The sequence below is a fragment of the Mollisia scopiformis genome (genome assembly GCF_001500285.1).
Source record: "Mollisia scopiformis unplaced genomic scaffold LY89scaffold_18, whole genome shotgun sequence".
In the NCBI taxonomy this organism is placed as follows: domain Eukaryota; kingdom Fungi; phylum Ascomycota; class Leotiomycetes; order Helotiales; family Mollisiaceae; genus Mollisia; species Mollisia scopiformis.
The window spans coordinates 189,767-210,064 of record NW_017263598.1 but is presented as its reverse complement, the minus strand read 5'-3'; the positions used below and the strand labels follow the sequence as shown (position 1 = coordinate 210,064).

The window sequence follows — 20,298 nt, the reverse complement described above, 5'->3', positions numbered from 1 at the left end:
CTCATAAGATGGCGGTGGATCTGGAGAGTCTGTGATGTTATGTTTACTAAGGATGTGTAGTTGTTGACGAAGTAGTAGAATAATTCCGAGAAATTGCACGCCTCGCTCGCCCGTCTCCAGACTCCCCTTTTTTATCTCGCTTAAAACGTCCCATGGTTCACGTGACCCAGATCATCTCGAAGCAAAGGTGCAGTACAGCAAATCTCAATCAATGGGGAATAGGACGGGATATGTGCAGAAGATGATGCTTAGCAACATCGATTGAAGTTCTACTGTTACAATGCAAACTCCGCGACAAGCTCAATCAAGTCTTCTCTTGTAGTCGATGCTGGCTACTTCTTGCGCTCGCAAGTCATCTTGTGCAACTTCCAATCTGACTTCTGATGATCTCCGCAGCAATAGCAGATCTTCTTTGCTTTGCATCCATTGCATTTCTTCAACTCGACTCCAGGCTTGCCACAATAAGCACACCATTGTTCCTTCACCCTGTTTTGCCAGCGCTCCCAAACCTTCTTCGCACAAGCCTCAATCCTGTTCTCGTTCTCGCTTTTCGTCCTAGGGAAATTGGTAGATCTCGTCAACAGTGTAGTTGTGTTATTGCAAACCTTGTCCATGGACGTGAGCCACTCTTCGATATTGCCAAGAAAGTAGCGCTCTCCGAATGTGCCCCGCCCTGCAATTCCGTATTGTGAGCGGGTCATATCAACAACCACTTGTGTCTCAGCGGGGCCTTTAACATTGAAAACAACGACGGCATGGTCTTCGTTCTCTCTTGCACCGGTATGGTATGTCTTTACTTGTCCGGGTATCATAGTAGAAGCAAGGGTAATGAGTTTCGGACCACCGATTGCGAACTCCGTGCAAGCGCGATCTTTTGGGTTGACAATGAGAGGCGCCTATCATGAGTAGATGTCAGCGCGTCTTGTTCGGTCCTGCTCTACACTGTGTTCTGGAAAGAAGAGGCCCGATTTGGCTGGTCGAACATACCTCGTTTCCAACCTGAATTGAGATCATCTGCCCAGCAGGGCAAAGTTCGAAGAAGAATTGGAACAATCCGATAGCTTTGAAACAACCATCATGGTTTCTACTCTCCAGATAGATCTGTTCAACTTCGATGGGTGTGAGGCGCTTCACCATTTCGTTGGCATGCGGGTGAATTTCACAGGTGGTTAAAGGGATAGGTTCCTTGGAGGAGGACTTGTGTTCGTTGAATTGATGAAATACCATCTTCCTGGATAGACTGTCAGGTCAGTTGCAATTTGAAGAGCTGGCGATACATACTCGATCGACTCTGGGTGCTTTTCAGCGTCACTGACAAACTGCTTTTGAATGCGCGCGATCACTGCTGGATCGGCGAAACTTGTTTGAAACAGCGCTGTTCCTTCATATCGAGGATCAGAGACCATTAGCTCGTAGTGGAGGAGAGTGATCAAAGTGCGCAGAGGGATCGGCTCCATGATTTGCGACATTGTTATGGTTTGTTTGATGAGGTTGTAAATTGGAGGAAACTTATCACCAGTTACACAACCGAGGAAGATGAAAGCGAGGGAAGAAGCTCAGAGGTGATCCTTCAGATTGAAATTGATCAGTGAGTGCTGGTTGCTGAATGAAAGGTGAACTTGCCTTACTGAAGCGTTCAACTTCACAATCTGGAAGTCATTCTTTTGGGGACAACTTCTCATACTGTGCTATGAAATGCAAATCTACTGCAGGTTCCATTTGATGGGATGGTAATCTCAGCTGAAAGGACTTGATACGATTACGTCAATCTTGACCATTGACTTGAAGGATAACAAAGGTAAATATCAGTCTTGACATAATATCTCTAGCCATTTCACGTGATACGCAAGTTGACACCCCTGTAAAGCTACCGCTGACAAGTTACTAATCTTCCTCTCGCTCAAAAATCTACAGCCCCAATTCCCATATACAACTGAACCTCATTACCTCTCTTGAAAATCACCACAAGAGGCCAGAAAAGGGTCAGTTGATCTTCAACATGCGTTTCCAAGTATCAGAAGGTACATTCAACGAAATCCACGACTACCTATCAATCATGTTCGCCGCTTACTCAGATCCCTTACACCCCTTCGTCTCCGCCCTACTTCCCGGCATCTCATCCCAGGACCCCGCGATCTACACACAAGGTAAGTATGACGAAGCTGAACGAGCGTTGAGCAGGTGGAAAGCCAATCCGTTCGAGAAGTGGGTAAAAGTTGTCGATACGAATACTGGTGAGATCGTTAGGTCTGTGAGATTTAAAATTACTCAAGAAGGTGTATTTCTAACGGAGTTAAAGTGTGTCGAGATGGCAGATATACACCCGGAATCCGTTTCCGAATGGAGCACCGAATGTGGAGGTTGCGTGGCTCCCGGATGGCGGGCGTCTTCGGGAATACTGCACGTATATCACGAATTCTCGACTGGAGCGTCAGGCTAGTCGATGCTCATTTCCTCATATTTGTGAGTAGCTGTACTTATTAGGACTACAGGTTTGATTCTCACAATCTGCACAGGGCTCAATATGATGGGCACCCTGCCCCAGCATAGGGGTCGAGGTGCAGCTTCTCTTATGCTAAAGTGGGGCATTGAAAAGGCTGATAGTTTGGACTACGAGATGTTCGTTGAAGCTGCGGATAGTACGGGTGGTCATGTCTACCGGCAAATGGGATTCGTAGCAGTTGATGAGTACTGGACTAGGAGACTTGAATCAGAGCCAGACTCTGACTGGATAGAACTTGAGGAGAAATACCCTTTCAAAGCGACGTGGATGATGCGGCCGAAGCAGGGACGTTCTACCGTCAACGGGACTGGAGTTGGGAGATGAATCATTGTTTTGATTTTAAAAGATTTCGTACAGAAAGGCACAGGACGAGTTACGTATACATAGGACCGATAATGAGCTCCTGCATGAATTGCGAATTATAGATTGGCAATTTATACACCGAACGTAGAAATGCTCTTGTTCTTCGATGTTATCATTGTTTGAGCAAGGTCTTTGGAATTATTATCATATAAACACCCCACCAGCCACAGTTCTGTACACGAGGTGACACTCGACAGTCAGCCTCAACCCTACGTTAGAGCGAACATGTCGTGTAGCTTGCTAATGGCCTGCAACCTGTTGGCCACCTCGACCAAAACTTAGCAATACCTAGGTATACTGTGGATACTCCATTCCAAAGCTTCACAGACATGCCATCTCTTCCGAGCGAGAAGTGCATCGAGAGTCGCGTTTGAGTGCCCAATTTGGGTGCCTCAATCCGCCATGAGCTTCTCATCTGATCCATTTTCAAACATCAATCATCATCATCACTGTCAAAGGAAAATCTCACAAAACCACTTGGTGACTGCTTTAGGGATACATGGCTCAAAGGAGGCTCGGCAGCGGTAGACTTCTTGGATTCGAAATGTCGTAGACGTGCTAGGCGGAGAGAATTTGGTGATGTCGGATCCAGAGGTTGCTTCTCCGGCTGCCTTTCAGGTTGGGCATTGACATCCTCCGATTTCGTCTCGTAGATCGATTTGTCCACTTTGATCGGCTGCTCAACTTCATCCTCGTCATCTGATATCAAGTCTATGATTACAGACTTTGAAGCAACTTTGGCATTCTTCGAGACGTCTGATCCTGGAAGTCCTAGTGTTCTGGGTGTCTGTCTTGGAGTTTCTCGACGGATCGATGATTGTATTTCTTCAGAGGGCTGACTAGGAATCTTTGCTGTAGCCTTTCCATTCGACTTGGGGATCTTGTTCAATTGGTTGTCTGAATCTTCCACTTGCATCGAAGATTTCGTCTTTGTCTTCTTGACCGGTTTCTTGCTTGCAGACTTGGTTGCGTCTTCACTGGGCAACGATCTCTTCTTGGATTCAGACTTTCTGGGTGTCACTTTCCGAGAACCAGCCGCAAGGACATTTTCCATGACATCCGGAACAGCATGCCTAAGTATACAGTCAAGGACCGCATCGCAGAGAGGTCTTTGATCTGGTCGTAAGACCTTGCGCCTGTTCTCCGGCTTCCGATGATATTCGTCTTCGTATGCGGCGTTGATATCCAAAGACATAACTGCAGATAGGGTGTACCTGATTTTTGATTGACCAGGACCGTTTTTAGCGGCACTTTTACCAGTCCGCTCAATGCGGTAGCATTTATTGCTTGCTTCTTGTCCAGGAGACGTCTGCGCCAACGATCTGACAAGCAGTATTGGGGCAATGAGTTCGATGTACTCTTCAATCCACAGGTTGTATTTGTCTGTTTAGGGTCAGCTTGTCGAGGACGGTTGAGCGTAGAAGGGAAGCTTGCCACCGAGAATGGGTCGCAAGGTGTCATCATTGAAGGTAGACTTCCACCAAGTGTGTTGAAGGGTGCGTAATGCTTCCTCACTACTCACAATTGGCCGATAGTAATTCTTGACTACAGCTGGAGTAGGAAATCCTGCAGGAACATTGACTTTGCTACCTGCTCGTCGAAGCGACTCTTCCAACTTTCCACGCCAGGCAGGTAATGTTCCATTGTCCGACGCTCGGCATAAACTTTCCCCTAGGCCATCCGCCATGATTTGTATAGCCAGCTCTGGACCAACATTGAAAAGACCTTGTTTGTCGTAATCAGCACCCACAAGGACAGCAAAAAGAACCAATCCCTCCCGTGTGAAAGTGGAATATTTCTGGAGGATGTCGTGTGTCCGGTAGACTTCGACCTTATAATTGTCCTTCTTTTTGATCTTCTGCTCTCCCTTCTCTGTTTCCTTGTATTCGAATCTAAATAGAGTGTGTGCACCGAACATGAGAGCATCCGAGTCTTCGGTCCAGACAACATCCACATGGCCATGCCTCTGTAGTTGAACACATTCCGCTTCCGCCTCGCCTGGTGCTCGATGCCACGGGCAGCCAAGCTCTTGGATCAACTCCTTCAGGTCTTCCAAGCCGTGATCATTGTAGCCGTGTGTGCTCTTCCCGCGCTTTGTAGGTCTTTGAGGGCCGTCGGTGACGAAAACGAGTTGGCAATTGAGACGTAGTAACTGAACGATTCGCCAAAGGAAATTCTTCTCATTCGGCCGGGCAGCTGGTTGGTCTGCCACGAGAAATTAACTATGCTGGTCGAGAGACTGTGTTGAGGTATGTTGAGGTCTGGCAGAACATACGTCGGCGGATTGATACCACATCCTCCTCTTTCAGAAAGAATTTGCCCCGCCAAATAGCCTCGTCAATGGCAATTCGTAGTGGTCGCTGATGCTGCTCGAAATGCTGTGCAGCAAAGGCTGCTATATCCATCACCTCGCCTTCACCCAATTTCTGCCAGAGCCTCACAACAAGTCAGTATCGTAAATGGTGTCGAGGACGGACATCGATGCGACTATTCACTGAGGGATGCCCATGGCGTCGAGAGAGGGCAAGCTTCCTCGGCAAACGGATGCTTGACTTCTGGATATGCCTTTCTATGCAGACGCCCGCGACCTTCGGGCCGGTCCGACAAGTCTCAGGTCTGGATCAAACTCGGTTCAGGTTCCAGATGGAAATGCGTGGAGAAAAACAAAGGATTGAAATGGGACGCGTCGAGACGCGTCGGCTCTAGCTTCCATGACTAAGCTGCTACCTATCCCGCGACTTCCCTTTGGAAAGTTAGAGTGCGACTAGAAGAGACTCGGAGTTTACAATGATGTGAAAGCACCCATGTACAAGTTTTCTGTATAACCATTCTGCGTTAAAAGTTCTTTCAGCAGTTTTTAACTTCATGTTTGCGACATTTCACCTCGAAAACCTGTCAGTATCAGGCGGTCTGTATTGTCATTCAGGCAAGCTTCCCTGTTTTGCAATTGGACTTCAATGCCGAGGAGCATCTGAACCAAAATTGTATATAAATACTTTTCACGGGTAGACCACAATGTTCACCTCATCTATAAACAGATTGACTCGATTGCTATCGTACACCATATGTGCAAAGCACTTTTGGCTGTGGATTATTATTAGATTTTCCGCTCATTTCCACTGCCAGTCTTTCTTATCAGCCATCTCAAGCTCTCCCAAGTCTCGTCCAGAATGTTCTCCTTCAATCAAGCCGTTCGGATCCGAGCCGGGAGTGGGAAAACGCCATTTCCAGATCGGTGTGAATACATCGGTTTTCCCTTCCAGTTGGTTGACGACGTGCTGCTCATATCAATATTGTCATGTTCGCATTGGGGCCTAGATGATGTCGACTTACTTGTCCGAGTACGGGTAGAAATTTGAAGCCATGTCCTGATCCACCAGAAGCGACGAACAAGGTTTTGTTGTATCCTGGGACGTAGTCGATCACAAAGGAGTTGTCCAAGGAATCGGTGTACCAGCACATTCTAGTATCAGTGATACCAACTTCCTGTGACATCCATGAATTAACTATCACAAATGAAGACATTTGCACTCTAGCCTACCTTCAGGTCAGGGAACATATCTCCAACAAGCTCTTTGAGATTTGATATGGCCTTCTTTGGCAGATTTACAGCTTTCTCCTCTGTGTATTTGGTTCGAGGCACTGATAAACGCCTTTGCTACTGTTAGCCACGAGAACTAGTTCGCTGAAGTGGGCTACAAACGTGTTGGTCTTTGGATTTAATTGGTAGTTGGTCCATTTCCGGCCGCGGTCTAGACAATGGGTTAGTTTGGGAAAATCTTCGTATGTGAAAAGTCTACTCACACCCAATTTTGATCTTTCCTTCAGGAGTTCTCGGAAATCCATAGAATCCTGTTGTATTCCATTAGCTTGCTGATGGTGTTTACAGTGATCTCTCGCTTACCTCCATACTCTGGGCCATGTTGTGTTGTCACACCGTATGACCAAACAGCAAAGTTGTCTGGGGAGTACTATGTTGAGATATTAAGTCAGCCAGAGCCGATGATTTGAATGTAGCCATTCAATTTTTAGATAAGTGCTTTACCTTGTCCCATAGATCCTGACGTTCTTTTGGCAGCTGAATAGTAATCACAGATCCTGCTGTCGTTTGGAGGATGCCATTGACATCTTGAACCACACTTGGTGTCCATCCACCACAAGCAACGATTGTGACATCAGCAAAATGTTCCTTCCCGTCCGCAGTCTCCAGCCCCTTGATTTTCTTCGAATATCCTGCTCCATTAATGATAAGATTTTCGAGCTTGCCCTCTTTCTGTCCGAGCACGAACTTGACCCCAGCTTTTTCACAGAGGTAGCGCACCCAGATACAAGCCTACATGCTCATGTTTAGCTTTATTTTGTCACTGCTGTATGGAATTGGAAACAGACCTTGTCTGCATATGTAAGCCCAGCGGAGATGTCGAGGAATGAAGCTAACTTTCCTTCTTGGAAAGAACGAGCAAGACTAAGCCTTGTATCCCATTTTTCGTCCGAATGTTCGGCTATTCTTTCTTTTAGTCGTTTCATGTCTCGCTCATCTCCCTGTATTCTCGTTACTAAAAATCCTATTTCACTTTTGTTCTTGATTGGTTGAGATGACTTACCACGATGTGCTGCCAATGTCGTAGTCCCGCTTTTTCTAACTCTTCCAAGCAATCCTTGTCATATTGGCTTAGTTCTGACTCCATGGAGAACCTCAACAGCCCACAATCGACGAATAGCTTTGTGTCTGGAGTAAGACCTTGTGGCAAGTCTTCAGGCGATGTTGAAGATATCATTTCGTTCCATTCCAGCCAAACTGGTCGCCCCGAGAAGGCAAGATCTTGGTACTCTACCTCATGACCATAGGAACAGCGGTAGATCTTATTGACATCTGATGAGGCGGAATCACATCTGTTTACATTACGGTTAGCCAGACATCAATTCACGTGAGTGGAGTATTACTGACCCTTCGTCGGAGTTATACGCATTGATGTCGTAGGGTTGGTAATCGAACACTGTAACATTGCGATAGCCTATGGGATTGATTAGCGAGATTCTACATCTCCTTTCAAGGGGCTCGAACCTGTTTTTGCAAGATGGAGGGCAGTTGAGAGCCCAAAGGCTCCTGCACCAACAATGGCAATCCGGCTTTCGGTAGAAGTCATTTTCCGTTACAGCGTATCTGAATGCAGGCTGGGGTTTGATATGACAGTGATAACTCAATGTGAGGCAAAGCTTATGAAGACGATGGAATCTTATCTCGGCTTGGCCAATTTGAGGTGAACCTGCTGCTTTTCTTCCTGTCTTATGGCTGGTCTCCGTCGGTATTCGTCGAAAGTGGACATGGCAATGTCAGGTGTTTCTTAGGGGAATCATGCGATCTCGCTAGATGCCTAATTTCTATCGCCCGTGTCTGGTGGGCAACGGCCGTCACGGCCATAGAGCATCAGTACTTCTCCTATTGTTATCGCCCGTGACTGGATGTGGTGAACATGGGCGTTGGTGGTCTCGCTTATCGCCCGTGCCCCAAAGCATCTAGATTCTCCCTTACCGTCAGCTTGGATCTTTAGCTATCGAGCAATTGAGGAGAAGAGCTAATTGAAGATCAATCATAAGGGTGAGGAGCTGGCACGGATGTGTTGCTAGGTTTTCTTTTTTTTTCACTTTTCTCTAAGTTCTCTTTGTAAGACTTACTTTGTCATGGCAGACATTCACAGCAACCATGAGGGCAGCTCCTCCGAAAAGAATGCAACGCCGTTTTATACCGCAGCTGAAGACGATATGGGTGAGACATTGGTAGTCTCAGAAAATGTTGATGATCTCAAACGTAGACTTTCTGGCCGTCAAATCCAGATGATGGCCATTGGAGGGTCAGTTGGAACAGCATTGTTTGTATCGATTGGCTGGGGCTTGATCGAAGGTGGCCCTGGGTCTCTGTTGATCGGATTTATCATTTATTGTTTTTGTTTGGGAACTGTAAATAATTGCATGGCTGAAGTACATTGTTCCCGGTGCAAAGACAAACTCCTGCTAATCCGACTTAGATGAGCATTTTCATGCCAGTCTCTGGTGGCTTCGTTCGACTGGGTAGCAAATGGGTCGATGAGTCTTTTGGCTTTATGCTCGGCTGGAATTTCTTCTTATACGGCAAGAGCGGAAGGTCGCCAAAGTAGAGCATGAGTACTGACAGAATGATAGAAGCAGTGTCCATACCTTTTGAAATTAGGTTGGTTGCTATTGCATTTCCCGTGTGGTTAATTTTGCTGCGTTGCGATTTCTCTTTATCTGATGACAACCGACCCATTTTAACTTTCTGACGTCTAGTACAGTGCCATCAATCTTGTCCTGACCTTTTGGAGAGACGACATCCCCGTTGCCGCTGTCTGTGCTGGCTGCATCGCCATTTATGCGTAAGATTTTGATGCAATCTCAATGTGAAAGCGCAACTGATATCTTTAGGTTGATCAACATCTTCTCGGTGAAATATTACGGAGAGACAGAGTTTTGGTTGTAAGTGTCTTTGAATAAGAGTCCTGAAGCACCATAGTAATTGGAGAAACTTAGGTCTACCGGAAATAAGTCTCACCAAGTCCAAAATCAACTCATCAAGTAGCTCATTTCATGCACAGGTCCTCCTCATTGGTATTGTGTTTTGTTTCACTTTCATCACAATGGTTGGCGGAAATCCAGAGCATGATGCCTATGGCTTCAGGTATTGGAAGACTCCTGTACGAAACCCAACCTAACTTGGCAGAAGAAGAGACTGACGATTTGTCGATAGGGTGCCTTTGCTGAGTATGTTACTACTGGTTCTTTGGGTCGCTCTGAGGGTTTTCTAGCGGGTCTTTGGGAAGCTGCATTTGTTGTCACAGGACCTGAATATGTGGCGATGGTAGCCGGTGAAGGTATAGAGTCCAGCTCCCTTATTCGATTTGCGGTATAGGTGACTAATGCCGATGGCAGCATCATTCCCACGCAAGACCCTTAAGACTGCGTATAACTCACTGTATTGGCGCTTTGGATTCTTCTTCCTTGGATCAGCAATCGCCGTTGGTATCGTGATTCCGGTAAAGTCTATTCACACAAGTTGGAAATGCCTAACATAGTTGACTGATAAAACCTTTAGTACAACGACATAACAATCAACTGTATACTTACTGGAGCTCCTTATGGGGGAATTGGAGATTGTCCCTCGGTGAATGGTGCAAGTGGATCGGCCGCAGCATCTCCATATGTGATTGCCATGCAGAATCTTGGGATTGGGGTCCTGCCTCATCTCACCAATGCACTACTTATCACGAGCATGTTTTCAGCTGGCAATTCTTTCGTGTATATATATCACCCAATGGAGCAGGAATCAAGCTAACATGGCATTTTAGCTACTGTTCATCTCGAACTCTCTATGCTTTGGCTCTCGATGGCCATGCACCAAAGTTCTTGCGAAAGTGCACAAAGAACGGAATACCCATCTATTGTTTCTGTGTTGTCATGATCTTCCCGTTCTTGAGTTTCCTTCAGATTCGAAGTGGTACGGCAACGGTCATCACATGGTACGTCTTCCCCTCCCATTTCTCCTGTTATCAAAGACTAAGTGATACACACAGGCTTGCAAATCTTACTCAAGCATCTCAAGTAATCGACTACTTGTGTATGTGTGTAATATACCTCTTCTTCTACCGTGGTATGAAAGCGCAAGGTTTCGACAGGAACACTCTCCCTTACAAAGGATGGGCACAGCCATTTTGCGGGTGGTTCAGAATGTGCGCTATGACATTCACAGTGACATGCTACGGCTACACAACTTTCTTGCCCGGAGGATGTAAGTTTGCCGCTCCTATTGATTTGCTCAGACTAACCTGTGCTGCAGGGTGGGATGTTGGAACATTCTTTTCGTATTACACAATGGTTTTCTTCGTGCTTGTCGCATATTTCGGATGGAAGATTGTGAAGAGAACCAAGACTGTGAAAGCCTCCGAGCTGGATTTGGTTTGGGTCAGTACTCCACTCTTCGCACAGAGAAAAGTCTATGCTGATAACTTTGATTTAGGAACGCCCTGTCATTGATGCATATGAAGCCACATATGTGGATACAAGTGTTGGTTTCCGGGAAACCCTCAAAGGATGGGTGGGATCAAAGAAGACGAAACATGAAGATTAGGAGCATTTATAGGATGACACGAAATGAAAGCAGATTTTTGATACACATGTCAATCTATTGGATGCTTTATTTGTTCTGCGTTTATGCTCTCTTGGATATAACGACACGGTAACAAATGAAAATTGCTTCGCTCAATACTCGACCTCCAAATCACTAAGTGTAGTTCTATATGATTCTTTTCAAAGGTCGATCAACCTCTTCTTGAATGTATGATACACGGAAAAGGCGTGGCAACGCTTTCAAAGTAAAATGATCTATGATAAGATTCCTATTCCCAATAGTAGGCTATCGTCGTGGAAATCAACTTGAAATCCCTCAGGTGATCGATTCAAGTCGGCGGATAAGAATCTGGTGAGGTCTGGCCAAACTTCGGCGAACGGTAAACTGATAGCCCCAATTAATATTTCTTGCTGGAACCATCGCAACCGGGCGACGACTCATGGGATCTTTTATACGTCAATGAGTCTTTAATCTCTTATTGCATTTATATCGCCATCTGATCAGCATCATGGGTAGCTACGAAGAGAAACTAGCTTATCGCCTCACAAACCGCGCTCTTGATACTCCGCGCTCTCTCCGTATCGCTATCATCGGCGCAGATGTTTCCGGCATCGGTCTCTATATACGTCTCAGACATTATGTTCCTAGTGCAGCTATACAAATCTATGAAAAGAACATCGATGTTGGAGGAACGTGGTTTGAGAATCGTTATCCAGGTGTAGCATGCGATATTCCGAGCCATGTGTATCAATATACGTTTGAGCCGAACACACAATGGTCGAAATTCTTCTCTGGTGGCGCAGAAATCTTGGAGTATGTGAGGGGCGTAGCGAAGAAGTATGAAGTGAGAGAGAAAGTGAGTTTTGAGACAACGGTGCTTGGAATGAAGTGGAATGAGGAGAAAGGGGAATGGGCTGTTAAAGTCCGGAAGGGTGGGGAGATTGAAACCAGATCTTTCGATATCGTGGTCAATGCGACAGGATGTTTGAACAACTGGAAGTGGCCGAGCATTCCGGGCCTTAATGACTTCGAAGGAAAGCTCATGCATTCTGCAAACTGGGATGACTCTTGGTAAGTGCAACAGCTAATACACACCCGGAGGATAAGTGCTTACGCGTGCCAGGGACTACTCAAACAAAACCGTGGCTCTAATTGGAGCTGGATTGTCTGCTATCCAGATTCTTCCTCATCTTCAAAAGAAGTGCAAGGATGTATTCCACTTTACACGTGGTCGAACTTGGATCAGTGAGCCATTTGGTGGAATTGCCACACAGCAAGCCATCGCAGGAGATAAAGATTCAGGAAACTGTAATAACGCCGCGATGAGTGCGGCCAAATGAACTGACAAGCCAATAGACTCGTACTCCCCAGAAGAGTTGAAACGATTCTCCGAAGATTCAGAATATTATCGGAAATATCGCAAGGAGATTGAACGCTTTATCAACCTTGACCACTCTTGTCTATTTCCTGGCACGCCCGCAGCCATCGATGGACAGCAGCGGGTCATCGAGAACATGAAGCTAAAGTTAGCTAAGAAACCTGAAATCTACAAGCAACTGAAGCCCGAATTTCGTCCAGGGTGCAGGAGACTTACTCCAGGGCCAGGCTTTCTAGAGGCGCTGGTAGAGGAAAATGTGCATTTTACAAATTCACCAATTTTGAAAATTATGAAAGATGTAAGACTTACGAATGTCATAATGTTGGTGTTGCTGCTAATAATCTTGTAGTCGATCTCAACAGCAGACGGGAAAACTCAGCGCGTTGACGGCATTGTCTGTGCGACTGGCTTCGATACTTCGTTCAATCCCCGTTTCGAGGTCACTGGTCGCAATGGGATTCTTCTCTCAGACCAGTGGAAGGAGTACTCTAGTGCCTACCTCTCACTCGCCATTCCAAACTTTCCAAATTTCTTTACCATTGGCGGGCCCAATCCGGCAACTGGCGGTGGTTCTCTCCTCATCATTTTTGCGAGCATTATCGGGTACGTTGTCAAAGCGGTGCAGAAAATTGCCCGTGAACACATCAAGAGTATGGTTGCAACCCAGGAGTCATTGGATGAGTGGGAGAAATACATGGATGCATACTTCCCTGGAACAGTACATATCGAGGGCTGTACGAGCTGGTACAAAGCAGGAGAAACGAATCATAAAGTTGTAGGACTGTGGCCGGGAAGTAGCTTGCATGCGAGAAAGACACTAGAGCATCCGAGGTGGGAGGACTTCCAATATGGCTACGAAAATGACGATGAAAAAGGAGAAGACGGAAAGCTAAGTTGGTTGGGCGATGGGTGGACTGTTGCTGATAGAGAGGCCGGAGACACGAGCTGGTACTTAGACGAGATTGATTATCCACCCGTGAATAAATAAGAGACATCTTGTTCAGTTCGAAGCTATTGCAAGTCCAAGTTTCATATGAAAGTGGGAGCAATGTAGAATCCACATGTGCTGTTCTGAGGTCGTCACAGAAAAATCTGAGATTTTGTGCATATATACAGTGGAACTCCTTTATCAAATCTGAAATTGAAAAGAGGATGAGTGGGCAAGAAGCACCAGATACAGTAAATGTGGAAGTAATGCCAAACACGTGACTATTTACCCATGTGACAGAGGTACTTCACCCAAATTAAGATCTTACTTACCCATGAAACAGTAGCTGATGTTAGCGCTGATACTTCCTCTATTGTTCCTCTATTTTTATAGAAAATCCCAGATCGAAAGTAAGGACCCCTGAAACAAAGCGAATTGGTGCCTGGGAGAAGACTAAAAGTGGGATAATCCTGCTTACAAATTTTGTTGCGACCCTCATTGACGATTAACAGCCGCGAGCACCTCAATTCTACCTCCTGCATACCGTATTCTGCTAAATCAAGGATATTATTACCTTCTCCGGCCGACTAGCCCACCCTTTAGAGATACTTCTCATGGCTGATAGATCTACACAAGCACGAAGTGGCGGTCGCAAATACCGTTCCAAGAAGCAAAGGCCCTGTGACTCTTGCCGCTCGAGGAAGACACAGTGTAAGATCCTAGACGGCGACTTGGCATGTGAGCTGTGCAAAAGACTGAATCGCTCATGCACTTTTGTTTTGCAGCCTCTGAGAAAAGAGCGGCCGACATGCGTTCAGGGTGGAGCTCCCAAACCCCAGCAGCATAGGCTTGACAATGGTCAAGGAGCGCAAATGTCTAGTCCGGACCTTGACAACTCTATTACAACTACACAAATTCCATCGACTTGGCAGAATGGTGTACACACCTATGATCTGGGCTCGCCATCTAATATTCTAGCAATTGAATGGTCCTCCATGGACTTCTCTCTTGGCGGATTTGACCAAAATCAGCCACCATCGACCAATCGGGTAACGGAATCCGGGTTAGAAGGCCAAATTGTGCGTCAAGTCGAGCAACACAATGGCGGGAATGGTGCATACACTCTCGAGTCTGTGCCTCCGATCGACGATATATCTCCTTCATATACAAACAGCTCAATGGAACGGATGAACGGCGACCCTAATCCAGACGTTTCTGGAGATGAACATGACTTGGATCGATTCATCCAGGGGCTCTGGGACAGAAGAGAATCGAATCATGCCTTCGACTGGCCGCACGAGTTCTCCATCGATTCCAGGAGAGGCTATTCGAATCAGGTAATAGGTCTATCTGGGGAGTCAGACCCGTTCCTTCTCCGCTATCATCGGTACAACATTAATGATACGTATCCAATGTTTAGACTGGATTTTCGAAATATCATGGGGGATGAGAAGCTACAGCCGCCAGCTGAAAACAGCACCCTTGGAGGACTACCCCTTCCCGTCGGCTATATCCCTATCCAGTTTGTGATGACAGACGAGAACATCTGTCAGGATGATTTGGAGACTGCAGAGGCGATGTTTTCAGGATGCAAGACTGAGCTGGAGGACCTTGGACTCCTCAAAAGCCTCGTGCCAGTTGATCTCGGTGCGCGTCTACTGAATTTGTAAGTGACTTTGGAGGTCTGGCTAGTTGGTACTAATATCTACAGATATGTTCGATTTGTTCATCCAAGATTTCCTGTGTTGTCTGTCAATGACTTCAAAAATCTTGAAGACTACTGTTGCGTTGGACTTCCCATCGGCATACAAGCTGCTGTATTCGCTTTGGCTGCGCCTTTCATTTTCTTGGACGACGAACTGAGCGTTTCGAAGGGATACTTGCAGTTGTCCACAACGGAGCTCTGGTCTATCGCGCATCGGAGTTATCTTCGCTGCACTCGCACTTCACATCTCTCGTCTTTGCAACTGTGTCTTCTTCTGCTCCAAATGCCTCCCCGGAACTTCGCCGTGGCAGAGCCACCTAGCACGTGGGCCTTGTCTTGCTCAGCTTTGTCTCTTGCTGAGAGCCTAGGAGTCAATTTGGACCCTTCCGCCTGGCGTCTACCTGCTAATGAGATGCGATTGAGGAAGAGGTTGTGGTGGTTGACTTATGTTCAACACACCTGGCATGCCCTCTTACTTGGACGTCCATCACATTTGAACGATGACAATTGGGCTGTTTCGGAGCTTACTAAGGATGACTTCGACTTGAATGAGCAACTGGATGAGGAAACCAATGAATACGTCAACTTGCAGATTCCCATTCTCATTGCTCTATGCAGCTTATCGACAATTGCTGCCGAAGTACTGAGTCGACTTTTGTGAGTACCGAAAAATTAGACCTTAGTAGCAAGTAGCTTACTAACTGAATCTACAAAGTACATTGAAAGCAGCACGTGGGTCACCGTCTTTGGACGCAATTTTAGCTCGCGCTCAGTCATTACGAGCACGAATCGAGACTTGGAGGCAGACTCTTCCGGTTCTGTCTGCGAAGTTGTCAACCTTGGACGACGATGACCTTGAACAATGCGCTGCTTTGCGATTATCTCACTTGACTCTTGAAATACTCATATACCGAGCTCTCCTGCGCCATTTGTCATACCAGACCATATCACCAGACGAAGGAACTAGAGAACTAGTTTCAACGATCTTTGAAAACACATACATTTGCTCCAAGTTAGGCACCGAGATTATCAGTTCACTGAAACCAAGACATTTTGCGAACTTCTGGCCTCAATGTAAGATCGACCCCACATTTTCCAGAGAGTTGTGGCTTGGTGTCTTTATTACAATGTTAGAACAGTTGAGAGATTGCGCATATCAATGACGGTTAGCTCTTCAGCTTGTGGACTTTCGCTAACCTCACAATGATCTTCCACAGACGCGAGATATCAATTATGTTATATATCAAGTCTCATTTTGCTCAGCTTCGCACAATCACCAACGACAGGGATTGCACATCAAAATAAGGCTCTCCTTGGCAAATGGAGAAACACCTTACGAGCTCAGGCAAGGGCATGGCCACTAGCCAGGCTTGCTACGATGAGGTTGGATGCCGTATTTTGGAAGGGATTGTCTGCTGTTATCCATGGAACCGGCCCCGATAGTCCTGCGATGTCACTACTCAAAGAACAAGACCTACGAGTGTCTGGAGACAGGGTTTCACAATAAGGGCTTCTACCTTCAGTACCAGGCTGCAAAGGGAGACTTTGCTTCATTCGTCACTTATCCGAGTAGACGTTCTACAGCTATAGCCTATGAGAAATACCATGTATTGTACGACTATTTATCATTTGTCCAGTCTCCAAGCCACGATGTGAATTTGCTAACGAATACTTTCATGCAACTCGTGAGCAGAGGAGCTGTGTTATGCTACCAGCCTAGTAGGGACAATTGTAGTCTATAGAAGTCTGAGTAAGCAAGTTGCCTTTGTGGCCGCGATTGGCTCTCATTTGCGAGAAGTGGGGGTGAGCAATAATGAGCAAATATTCACCTTTTCAACAACCAAATATTGTACCCCTCCCATCGGCGGACGACGATCCAGACTGAACGGCGAAGTTCGCCGTCACTAGGATTCCCTTATCTTATCTGCTAGTATTTCGTCCTATCAAATGTTATTTCTATAGACCGCCGCCAATGCTCGTCGCCGCTCCCGGTAACCGAATTATGGGGTTACGGGGTGCATATGGCACAATACGCCAAAGGTGGGACGGGCTGACATGACCTCAACTCTTCTTCAATTCTTCAGTTTTTTCACACCAGCGTCCATTTGACTTACCTATTCAGCTGATTGGCTGAGTATCAAGAAAAGAATAGTCTCTCAAATTCCAATCCAGAATCCACAAGTCTTCAACATGACCATCATACCAGCACGGAAGGCTGTTGCTTTTGCCGTTAAGAAGGGGCAAGACATCAAAGTTTCTAACACTCATGGCAAGCAAGTTGTGGACTTTTGGGCTTTCAACCCAAGCGACCCTCATGACTTTCTCTCCATGGTCCACACAAGGACCATCCTCTTGAAAGTGTCAATCGCCAAAGGCGACAAGCTATACAGCACACGAAGGAAGCCCATCTTGACTTTGACCGAGGATACGACTAAAGGTGTTCATGATATAATATGGTCAGCTTGTGATGCCGAAAGATACCGCATGCAAGGATATGATGGTTGCCATGATAATTGCACGGACAACATGCATAAGGTGAGCTTCAGAAACTCAAGATTTCTTGTATCTCCTGAAAAGCTGGAATCAGTGAATCATTGTCGAGCACTACTGACAGACATTCTCAGGCTTTGAAAGATGGGTTTCCTGATTTCAAAATCGCGGATGACTGGGTTCCAGATCCATTGAATCTCTTTATGAACGTTGCGATCGATCACCGTGGACAATTAGACATCAAAGTGCCCACCAGCGAGAAGGGACAGTATGTGTTGTTCCGAGCCGAAACGGATTTAATAATCGTCATGAGCTCCTGTCCACAAGATATGGCGCCAGTGAATGGAGGAATGCCCACAGATTGCGAGTACCAGGTCATTGGCCAGACTGATTCCTCTGCTGAGTCCCAAATAACGATTCCTCAAAGCATGCCGTCTACTCGTCGCCGCAAAGTGAAGGTCGCCCTCTCGTTTGATTTCGACGCAGTGTCACACTGGCTTGGAACTGGTTGCCATCCAGATAACAACATGGCTGATTACAGCTCCGGAATCTTCGCTGGTCAAGTAGGCGCAATACGCCTTCTTTCGATTCTGAAAAAGTATGGCATTGCCGACAAAGTCACTTGGTTCATCCCTGGCCACACAATTGAGACCTTTCCAGAATCCGCTCGTGCAGTTGTCGATTCCGGCGCCGAAGTTGGGCTTCATGGATACTCACACGAAGGGATTTATCAGATGACAGAAGAGCAAGAGACAGACGTTCTCAAGAAATGCATTGAAGTCGCTACCAAGCTCGTGGGAAAGAAACCTCGTGGATATCGCGCGCCAATGTATACGATCCGAGAAACCACCATCAAGCTTTTGCGCCAGCACGAGTTTCTTTACGATACTTCACTCATGCACCACGACTCGCAGCCGTATTTCACGCCTAGCGACCCGCCGATCAAGAGGATAGATTTCTCCCAACCGGCCTCCTCGTGGTTGAAGCCGACTTCAATTGCATCTCAATCTTATCCCGATGGTTTGCACCCACTCGTGGAGATACCTTGCGGCTGGTACAACGAAGACATGATGCCACTACAGTACCTCCCACATCTGGCAAATAGCATGGGCTACGTATCAACTCGTGTCGTCGAACAAATGTGGAAAGACAAGTTCATGTGGCTCTGGGACAACGGCAAGGAAGGAACCGAGTCTCTTGATTTCATATTCCCCATTCTGATGCATCCCGACACCAGTGGGATGGCACACATCATTGGCATGTCTGAGCGTGTTATCCAATGGCTGCAGGGATTTGGAGATCAGGTGGAATTTTGTACTCATGAACAGATTGCAACGGCTTGGCTGGCGGAGAAAAAGCAGCTGGCTGGAAAAGTTTGATTTTCTTTATCTAGTTTGTAACCATTGTCCGACAATCTGCAAGTAATTGTCCTTTTCTTCCCAGTGTGGCATGTGAGTCGAATTGTGAAGCTTGACCCATTTTACGTCGTGAATACCCTCCACAAATGGAGCAATTGCCTCATCACTTGCACCTTCGTCTATGCCATTGATTACCAGTGTCGGAACAAGTATATTTTTGATGACCGGGACGGCAGTCCAAGAAACCATGCTTCCAGTCACAACCCACTTATTAGGACCATGCCTAGGAGAAAGTTGATAAGTTGAGCAAGACACGATCGGGGGGCAGCTACTCACATCGTCAAAGAAACAGTCATATCCTTAGCTTTCCACTCGAGACTCGTCTGAAAATCTGGAAACGGCAGCTTCTTACAAAAATGCTTCTCATTAAAAACATCCATCATTTCCTTGTATTCAACAGAGTGGGTTGTTCCATCATCTTCATGCTTTTTCATCGTCTCTTGGATATCTTGAGGCATTTTCCGCCTATATTCAGCATATGCCTCGTCCCAAGCATCTCCTGTTGCGGTTGTGTTTGACAAAATTAATTTCCGAAGGCCCTTTGGCTGGCTCCCAGCAAATGTTGATGCCATCATTCCACCCCAAGAATGGCCGAGGACATCGTAGCTATGCAAAGAGAGCTTTGAGATGAGGTTTGTAAGCTCGGCGTGGAAGAGGGACTCTGTCCAGAAAGACTCGTCGCCCATCTTCTCTGGGAGGTGCGTGGAGAGGCAATTTCCTAGTTCTGTGGCTCTTGTGATGAGTATGATATAATACGAGCAAGTCGGAATCTCAGAAGTACTCACGATCATAAAATATGAGGGGAATTCCAAACTTCTCGTTAAGATCTGTCAGAGGAAGAAGATAGTGATGCGTGAGACCTGGTCCGCCATGGATTATCATGAGTGGGGTGATCCCGCAAGAGAGGTCCCCGATAATTTTGTACCAAGTTTTGCAGGGCTTTCCCGCTGCCGGAATATCGAAATCGACTGTGCCTTCGGTGACCTTGGGAGAATACATGACGCTGGGCTCTTGACATGGTTGTAAAGCTGCCACTTCGATTTGTAGCTTGAAGAAGTGTGTAAAGTTCGCCGTTCTGATAAGCCGGGGAAGTCGGTAATCGAGGATAGCTGGGACGGCGCCCGCGAATCAGAGATGTTTTCGAGAATGGCCCTAACTTTTTGCCTTGATCTAATCACGTGAGATCTTTCGTAGAACTTTCCTCGTGCTGCCATTGTTATAGGCATAGCAGAGAGGGTTGTTCATGTTCTGTTGTCGACTCGAGTGAACTGGAATCAGGAACATTAATTCGCCTAAACGGCCAGGCTACCTACCTACCTTGGTAGGTAGGAGCTCGCTAAAGCCCCTGAATCTTCCAACGCCAGCTTTGCCCA

General features: G+C 46.5%; 9 protein-coding genes across 9 annotated transcripts; 5 read left to right on the top strand and 4 right to left on the bottom strand.

The window, feature by feature from the left end:
- Positions 1-332: 332 nt before the first annotated feature.
- On the bottom strand, positions 333-1,469 carry LY89DRAFT_672006 (uncharacterized protein; the record flags this gene model as incomplete). The annotated part of the gene is made up of 3 exons (XM_018213250.1): positions 333-896; positions 988-1,231; positions 1,282-1,469. The coding sequence occupies 3 exons, from the start codon at positions 1,467-1,469 to the stop codon at positions 333-335; spliced, it is 996 nt and encodes a 331-aa protein (XP_018068070.1).
- A 453-nt stretch (positions 1,470-1,922) lies between these two features.
- Positions 1,923-2,943, top strand: LY89DRAFT_621331 (GNAT acetyltransferase-like protein). The gene is made up of 3 exons (XM_018210945.1): positions 1,923-2,247; positions 2,300-2,463; positions 2,517-2,943. The coding sequence occupies exons 1-3, from the start codon at positions 2,000-2,002 to the stop codon at positions 2,825-2,827; spliced, it is 723 nt and encodes a 240-aa protein (XP_018068069.1). The 5' UTR covers positions 1,923-1,999; the 3' UTR covers positions 2,828-2,943.
- On the bottom strand, positions 2,934-5,310 carry LY89DRAFT_621328 (PIN domain-like protein). Its single transcript, XM_018210944.1, has 3 exons — positions 5,142-5,310; positions 4,301-5,071; positions 2,934-4,249 (listed from the first exon to the last, which is right to left on the bottom strand). The coding sequence occupies exons 1-3, from the start codon at positions 5,269-5,271 to the stop codon at positions 3,300-3,302; spliced, it is 1,851 nt and encodes a 616-aa protein (XP_018068068.1). The 5' UTR covers positions 5,272-5,310; the 3' UTR covers positions 2,934-3,299.
- Positions 5,311-5,888: 578 nt separating this feature from the next.
- Positions 5,889-8,179, bottom strand: LY89DRAFT_687101 (FAD dependent oxidoreductase). Its single transcript, XM_018215424.1, has 11 exons — positions 7,932-8,179; positions 7,815-7,881; positions 7,471-7,759; positions 7,256-7,408; positions 6,912-7,199; positions 6,771-6,837; positions 6,671-6,718; positions 6,570-6,618; positions 6,408-6,519; positions 6,200-6,352; positions 5,889-6,144 (listed from the first exon to the last, which is right to left on the bottom strand). Exons 1-11 carry the CDS (start codon positions 8,011-8,013, stop codon positions 5,977-5,979), a joined length of 1,476 nt encoding a protein of 491 aa, XP_018068067.1. The 5' UTR covers positions 8,014-8,179; the 3' UTR covers positions 5,889-5,976.
- Positions 8,180-8,465: 286 nt separating this feature from the next.
- LY89DRAFT_650665 (amino acid transporter-like protein) lies at positions 8,466-11,109 on the top strand. Its single transcript, XM_018212118.1, has 14 exons — positions 8,466-8,845; positions 8,893-8,995; positions 9,047-9,074; positions 9,178-9,258; positions 9,308-9,358; positions 9,413-9,423; positions 9,476-9,576; positions 9,630-9,753; positions 9,812-9,915; positions 9,975-10,177; positions 10,228-10,398; positions 10,453-10,667; positions 10,716-10,840; positions 10,896-11,109. Exons 1-14 carry the CDS (start codon positions 8,549-8,551, stop codon positions 11,004-11,006), a joined length of 1,725 nt encoding a protein of 574 aa, XP_018068066.1. The 5' UTR covers positions 8,466-8,548; the 3' UTR covers positions 11,007-11,109.
- A 321-nt stretch (positions 11,110-11,430) lies between these two features.
- On the top strand, positions 11,431-13,388 carry LY89DRAFT_720937 (putative monooxygenase). Its single transcript, XM_018218602.1, has 4 exons — positions 11,431-12,077; positions 12,130-12,332; positions 12,363-12,682; positions 12,734-13,388. The coding sequence occupies exons 1-4, from the start codon at positions 11,515-11,517 to the stop codon at positions 13,370-13,372; spliced, it is 1,725 nt and encodes a 574-aa protein (XP_018068065.1). The 5' UTR covers positions 11,431-11,514; the 3' UTR covers positions 13,373-13,388.
- Positions 13,389-13,855: 467 nt separating this feature from the next.
- On the top strand, positions 13,856-16,939 carry LY89DRAFT_687098 (uncharacterized protein). Its single transcript, XM_018215423.1, has 4 exons — positions 13,856-14,978; positions 15,024-15,674; positions 15,733-16,091; positions 16,235-16,939. The coding sequence occupies exons 1-4, from the start codon at positions 13,927-13,929 to the stop codon at positions 16,522-16,524; spliced, it is 2,352 nt and encodes a 783-aa protein (XP_018068064.1). The 5' UTR covers positions 13,856-13,926; the 3' UTR covers positions 16,525-16,939.
- Positions 16,940-17,076: 137 nt separating this feature from the next.
- LY89DRAFT_650655 (polysaccharide deacetylase family protein) lies at positions 17,077-18,917 on the top strand. The gene is made up of 2 exons (XM_018212117.1): positions 17,077-17,552; positions 17,642-18,917. The coding sequence occupies exons 1-2, from the start codon at positions 17,208-17,210 to the stop codon at positions 18,884-18,886; spliced, it is 1,590 nt and encodes a 529-aa protein (XP_018068063.1). The 5' UTR covers positions 17,077-17,207; the 3' UTR covers positions 18,887-18,917.
- Positions 18,866-20,179, bottom strand: LY89DRAFT_650651 (proline iminopeptidase). The gene is made up of 3 exons (XM_018212116.1): positions 19,711-20,179; positions 19,202-19,649; positions 18,866-19,148 (listed from the first exon to the last, which is right to left on the bottom strand). The coding sequence occupies exons 1-3, from the start codon at positions 19,922-19,924 to the stop codon at positions 18,893-18,895; spliced, it is 918 nt and encodes a 305-aa protein (XP_018068062.1). The 5' UTR covers positions 19,925-20,179; the 3' UTR covers positions 18,866-18,892.
- Between the last annotated feature and the right edge of the window lie 119 nt (positions 20,180-20,298).

Coding starts and splice junctions, on each gene's coding strand:
- LY89DRAFT_621331 (XM_018210945.1), top strand. CDS start 2,000: ATGCGTTTCCAAGTATCAGAAGGTACATTCAACGAAATCCACGACTAC. Junction 2,248..2,299: donor AATACTGGTGAGATCGTTAG/GTCTGTGAGATT, acceptor ACGGAGTTAAAG/TGTGTCGAGATGGCAGATAT. Junction 2,464..2,516: donor ATGCTCATTTCCTCATATTT/GTGAGTAGCTGT, acceptor CAATCTGCACAG/GGCTCAATATGATGGGCACC.
- LY89DRAFT_621328 (XM_018210944.1), bottom strand. CDS start 5,271: ATGGATATAGCAGCCTTTGCTGCACAGCATTTCGAGCAGCATCAGCGA. Junction 5,072..5,141: donor TGTGGTATCAATCCGCCGAC/GTATGTTCTGCC, acceptor TTCTCGTGGCAG/ACCAACCAGCTGCCCGGCCG. Junction 4,250..4,300: donor CTTGCGACCCATTCTCGGTG/GCAAGCTTCCCT, acceptor GACCCTAAACAG/ACAAATACAACCTGTGGATT.
- LY89DRAFT_687101 (XM_018215424.1), bottom strand. CDS start 8,013: ATGACTTCTACCGAAAGCCGGATTGCCATTGTTGGTGCAGGAGCCTTT. Junction 6,838..6,911: donor GTCAGGATCTATGGGACAAG/GTAAAGCACTTA, acceptor ATCTCAACATAG/TACTCCCCAGACAACTTTGC. Junction 6,145..6,199: donor TTCTACCCGTACTCGGACAA/GTAAGTCGACAT, acceptor TGATATGAGCAG/CACGTCGTCAACCAACTGGA.
- LY89DRAFT_650665 (XM_018212118.1), top strand. CDS start 8,549: ATGGCAGACATTCACAGCAACCATGAGGGCAGCTCCTCCGAAAAGAAT. Junction 8,996..9,046: donor CTGGAATTTCTTCTTATACG/GCAAGAGCGGAA, acceptor ACAGAATGATAG/AAGCAGTGTCCATACCTTTT. Junction 9,754..9,811: donor GGCGATGGTAGCCGGTGAAG/GTATAGAGTCCA, acceptor TGCCGATGGCAG/CATCATTCCCACGCAAGACC.
- LY89DRAFT_720937 (XM_018218602.1), top strand. CDS start 11,515: ATGGGTAGCTACGAAGAGAAACTAGCTTATCGCCTCACAAACCGCGCT. Junction 12,078..12,129: donor GCAAACTGGGATGACTCTTG/GTAAGTGCAACA, acceptor TACGCGTGCCAG/GGACTACTCAAACAAAACCG. Junction 12,333..12,362: donor CTGTAATAACGCCGCGATGA/GTGCGGCCAAAT, acceptor ACAAGCCAATAG/ACTCGTACTCCCCAGAAGAG.
- LY89DRAFT_687098 (XM_018215423.1), top strand. CDS start 13,927: ATGGCTGATAGATCTACACAAGCACGAAGTGGCGGTCGCAAATACCGT. Junction 15,675..15,732: donor GAAGTACTGAGTCGACTTTT/GTGAGTACCGAA, acceptor GAATCTACAAAG/TACATTGAAAGCAGCACGTG. Junction 16,092..16,234: donor TGCGAACTTCTGGCCTCAAT/GTAAGATCGACC, acceptor GATCTTCCACAG/ACGCGAGATATCAATTATGT.
- LY89DRAFT_650655 (XM_018212117.1), top strand. CDS start 17,208: ATGACCATCATACCAGCACGGAAGGCTGTTGCTTTTGCCGTTAAGAAG. Junction 17,553..17,641: donor GCACGGACAACATGCATAAG/GTGAGCTTCAGA, acceptor AGACATTCTCAG/GCTTTGAAAGATGGGTTTCC.
- LY89DRAFT_650651 (XM_018212116.1), bottom strand. CDS start 19,924: ATGTATTCTCCCAAGGTCACCGAAGGCACAGTCGATTTCGATATTCCG. Junction 19,650..19,710: donor TCCCCTCATATTTTATGATC/GTGAGTACTTCT, acceptor CAAGAGCCACAG/AACTAGGAAATTGCCTCTCC. Junction 19,149..19,201: donor ATGACTGTTTCTTTGACGAT/GTGAGTAGCTGC, acceptor ACTTTCTCCTAG/GCATGGTCCTAATAAGTGGG.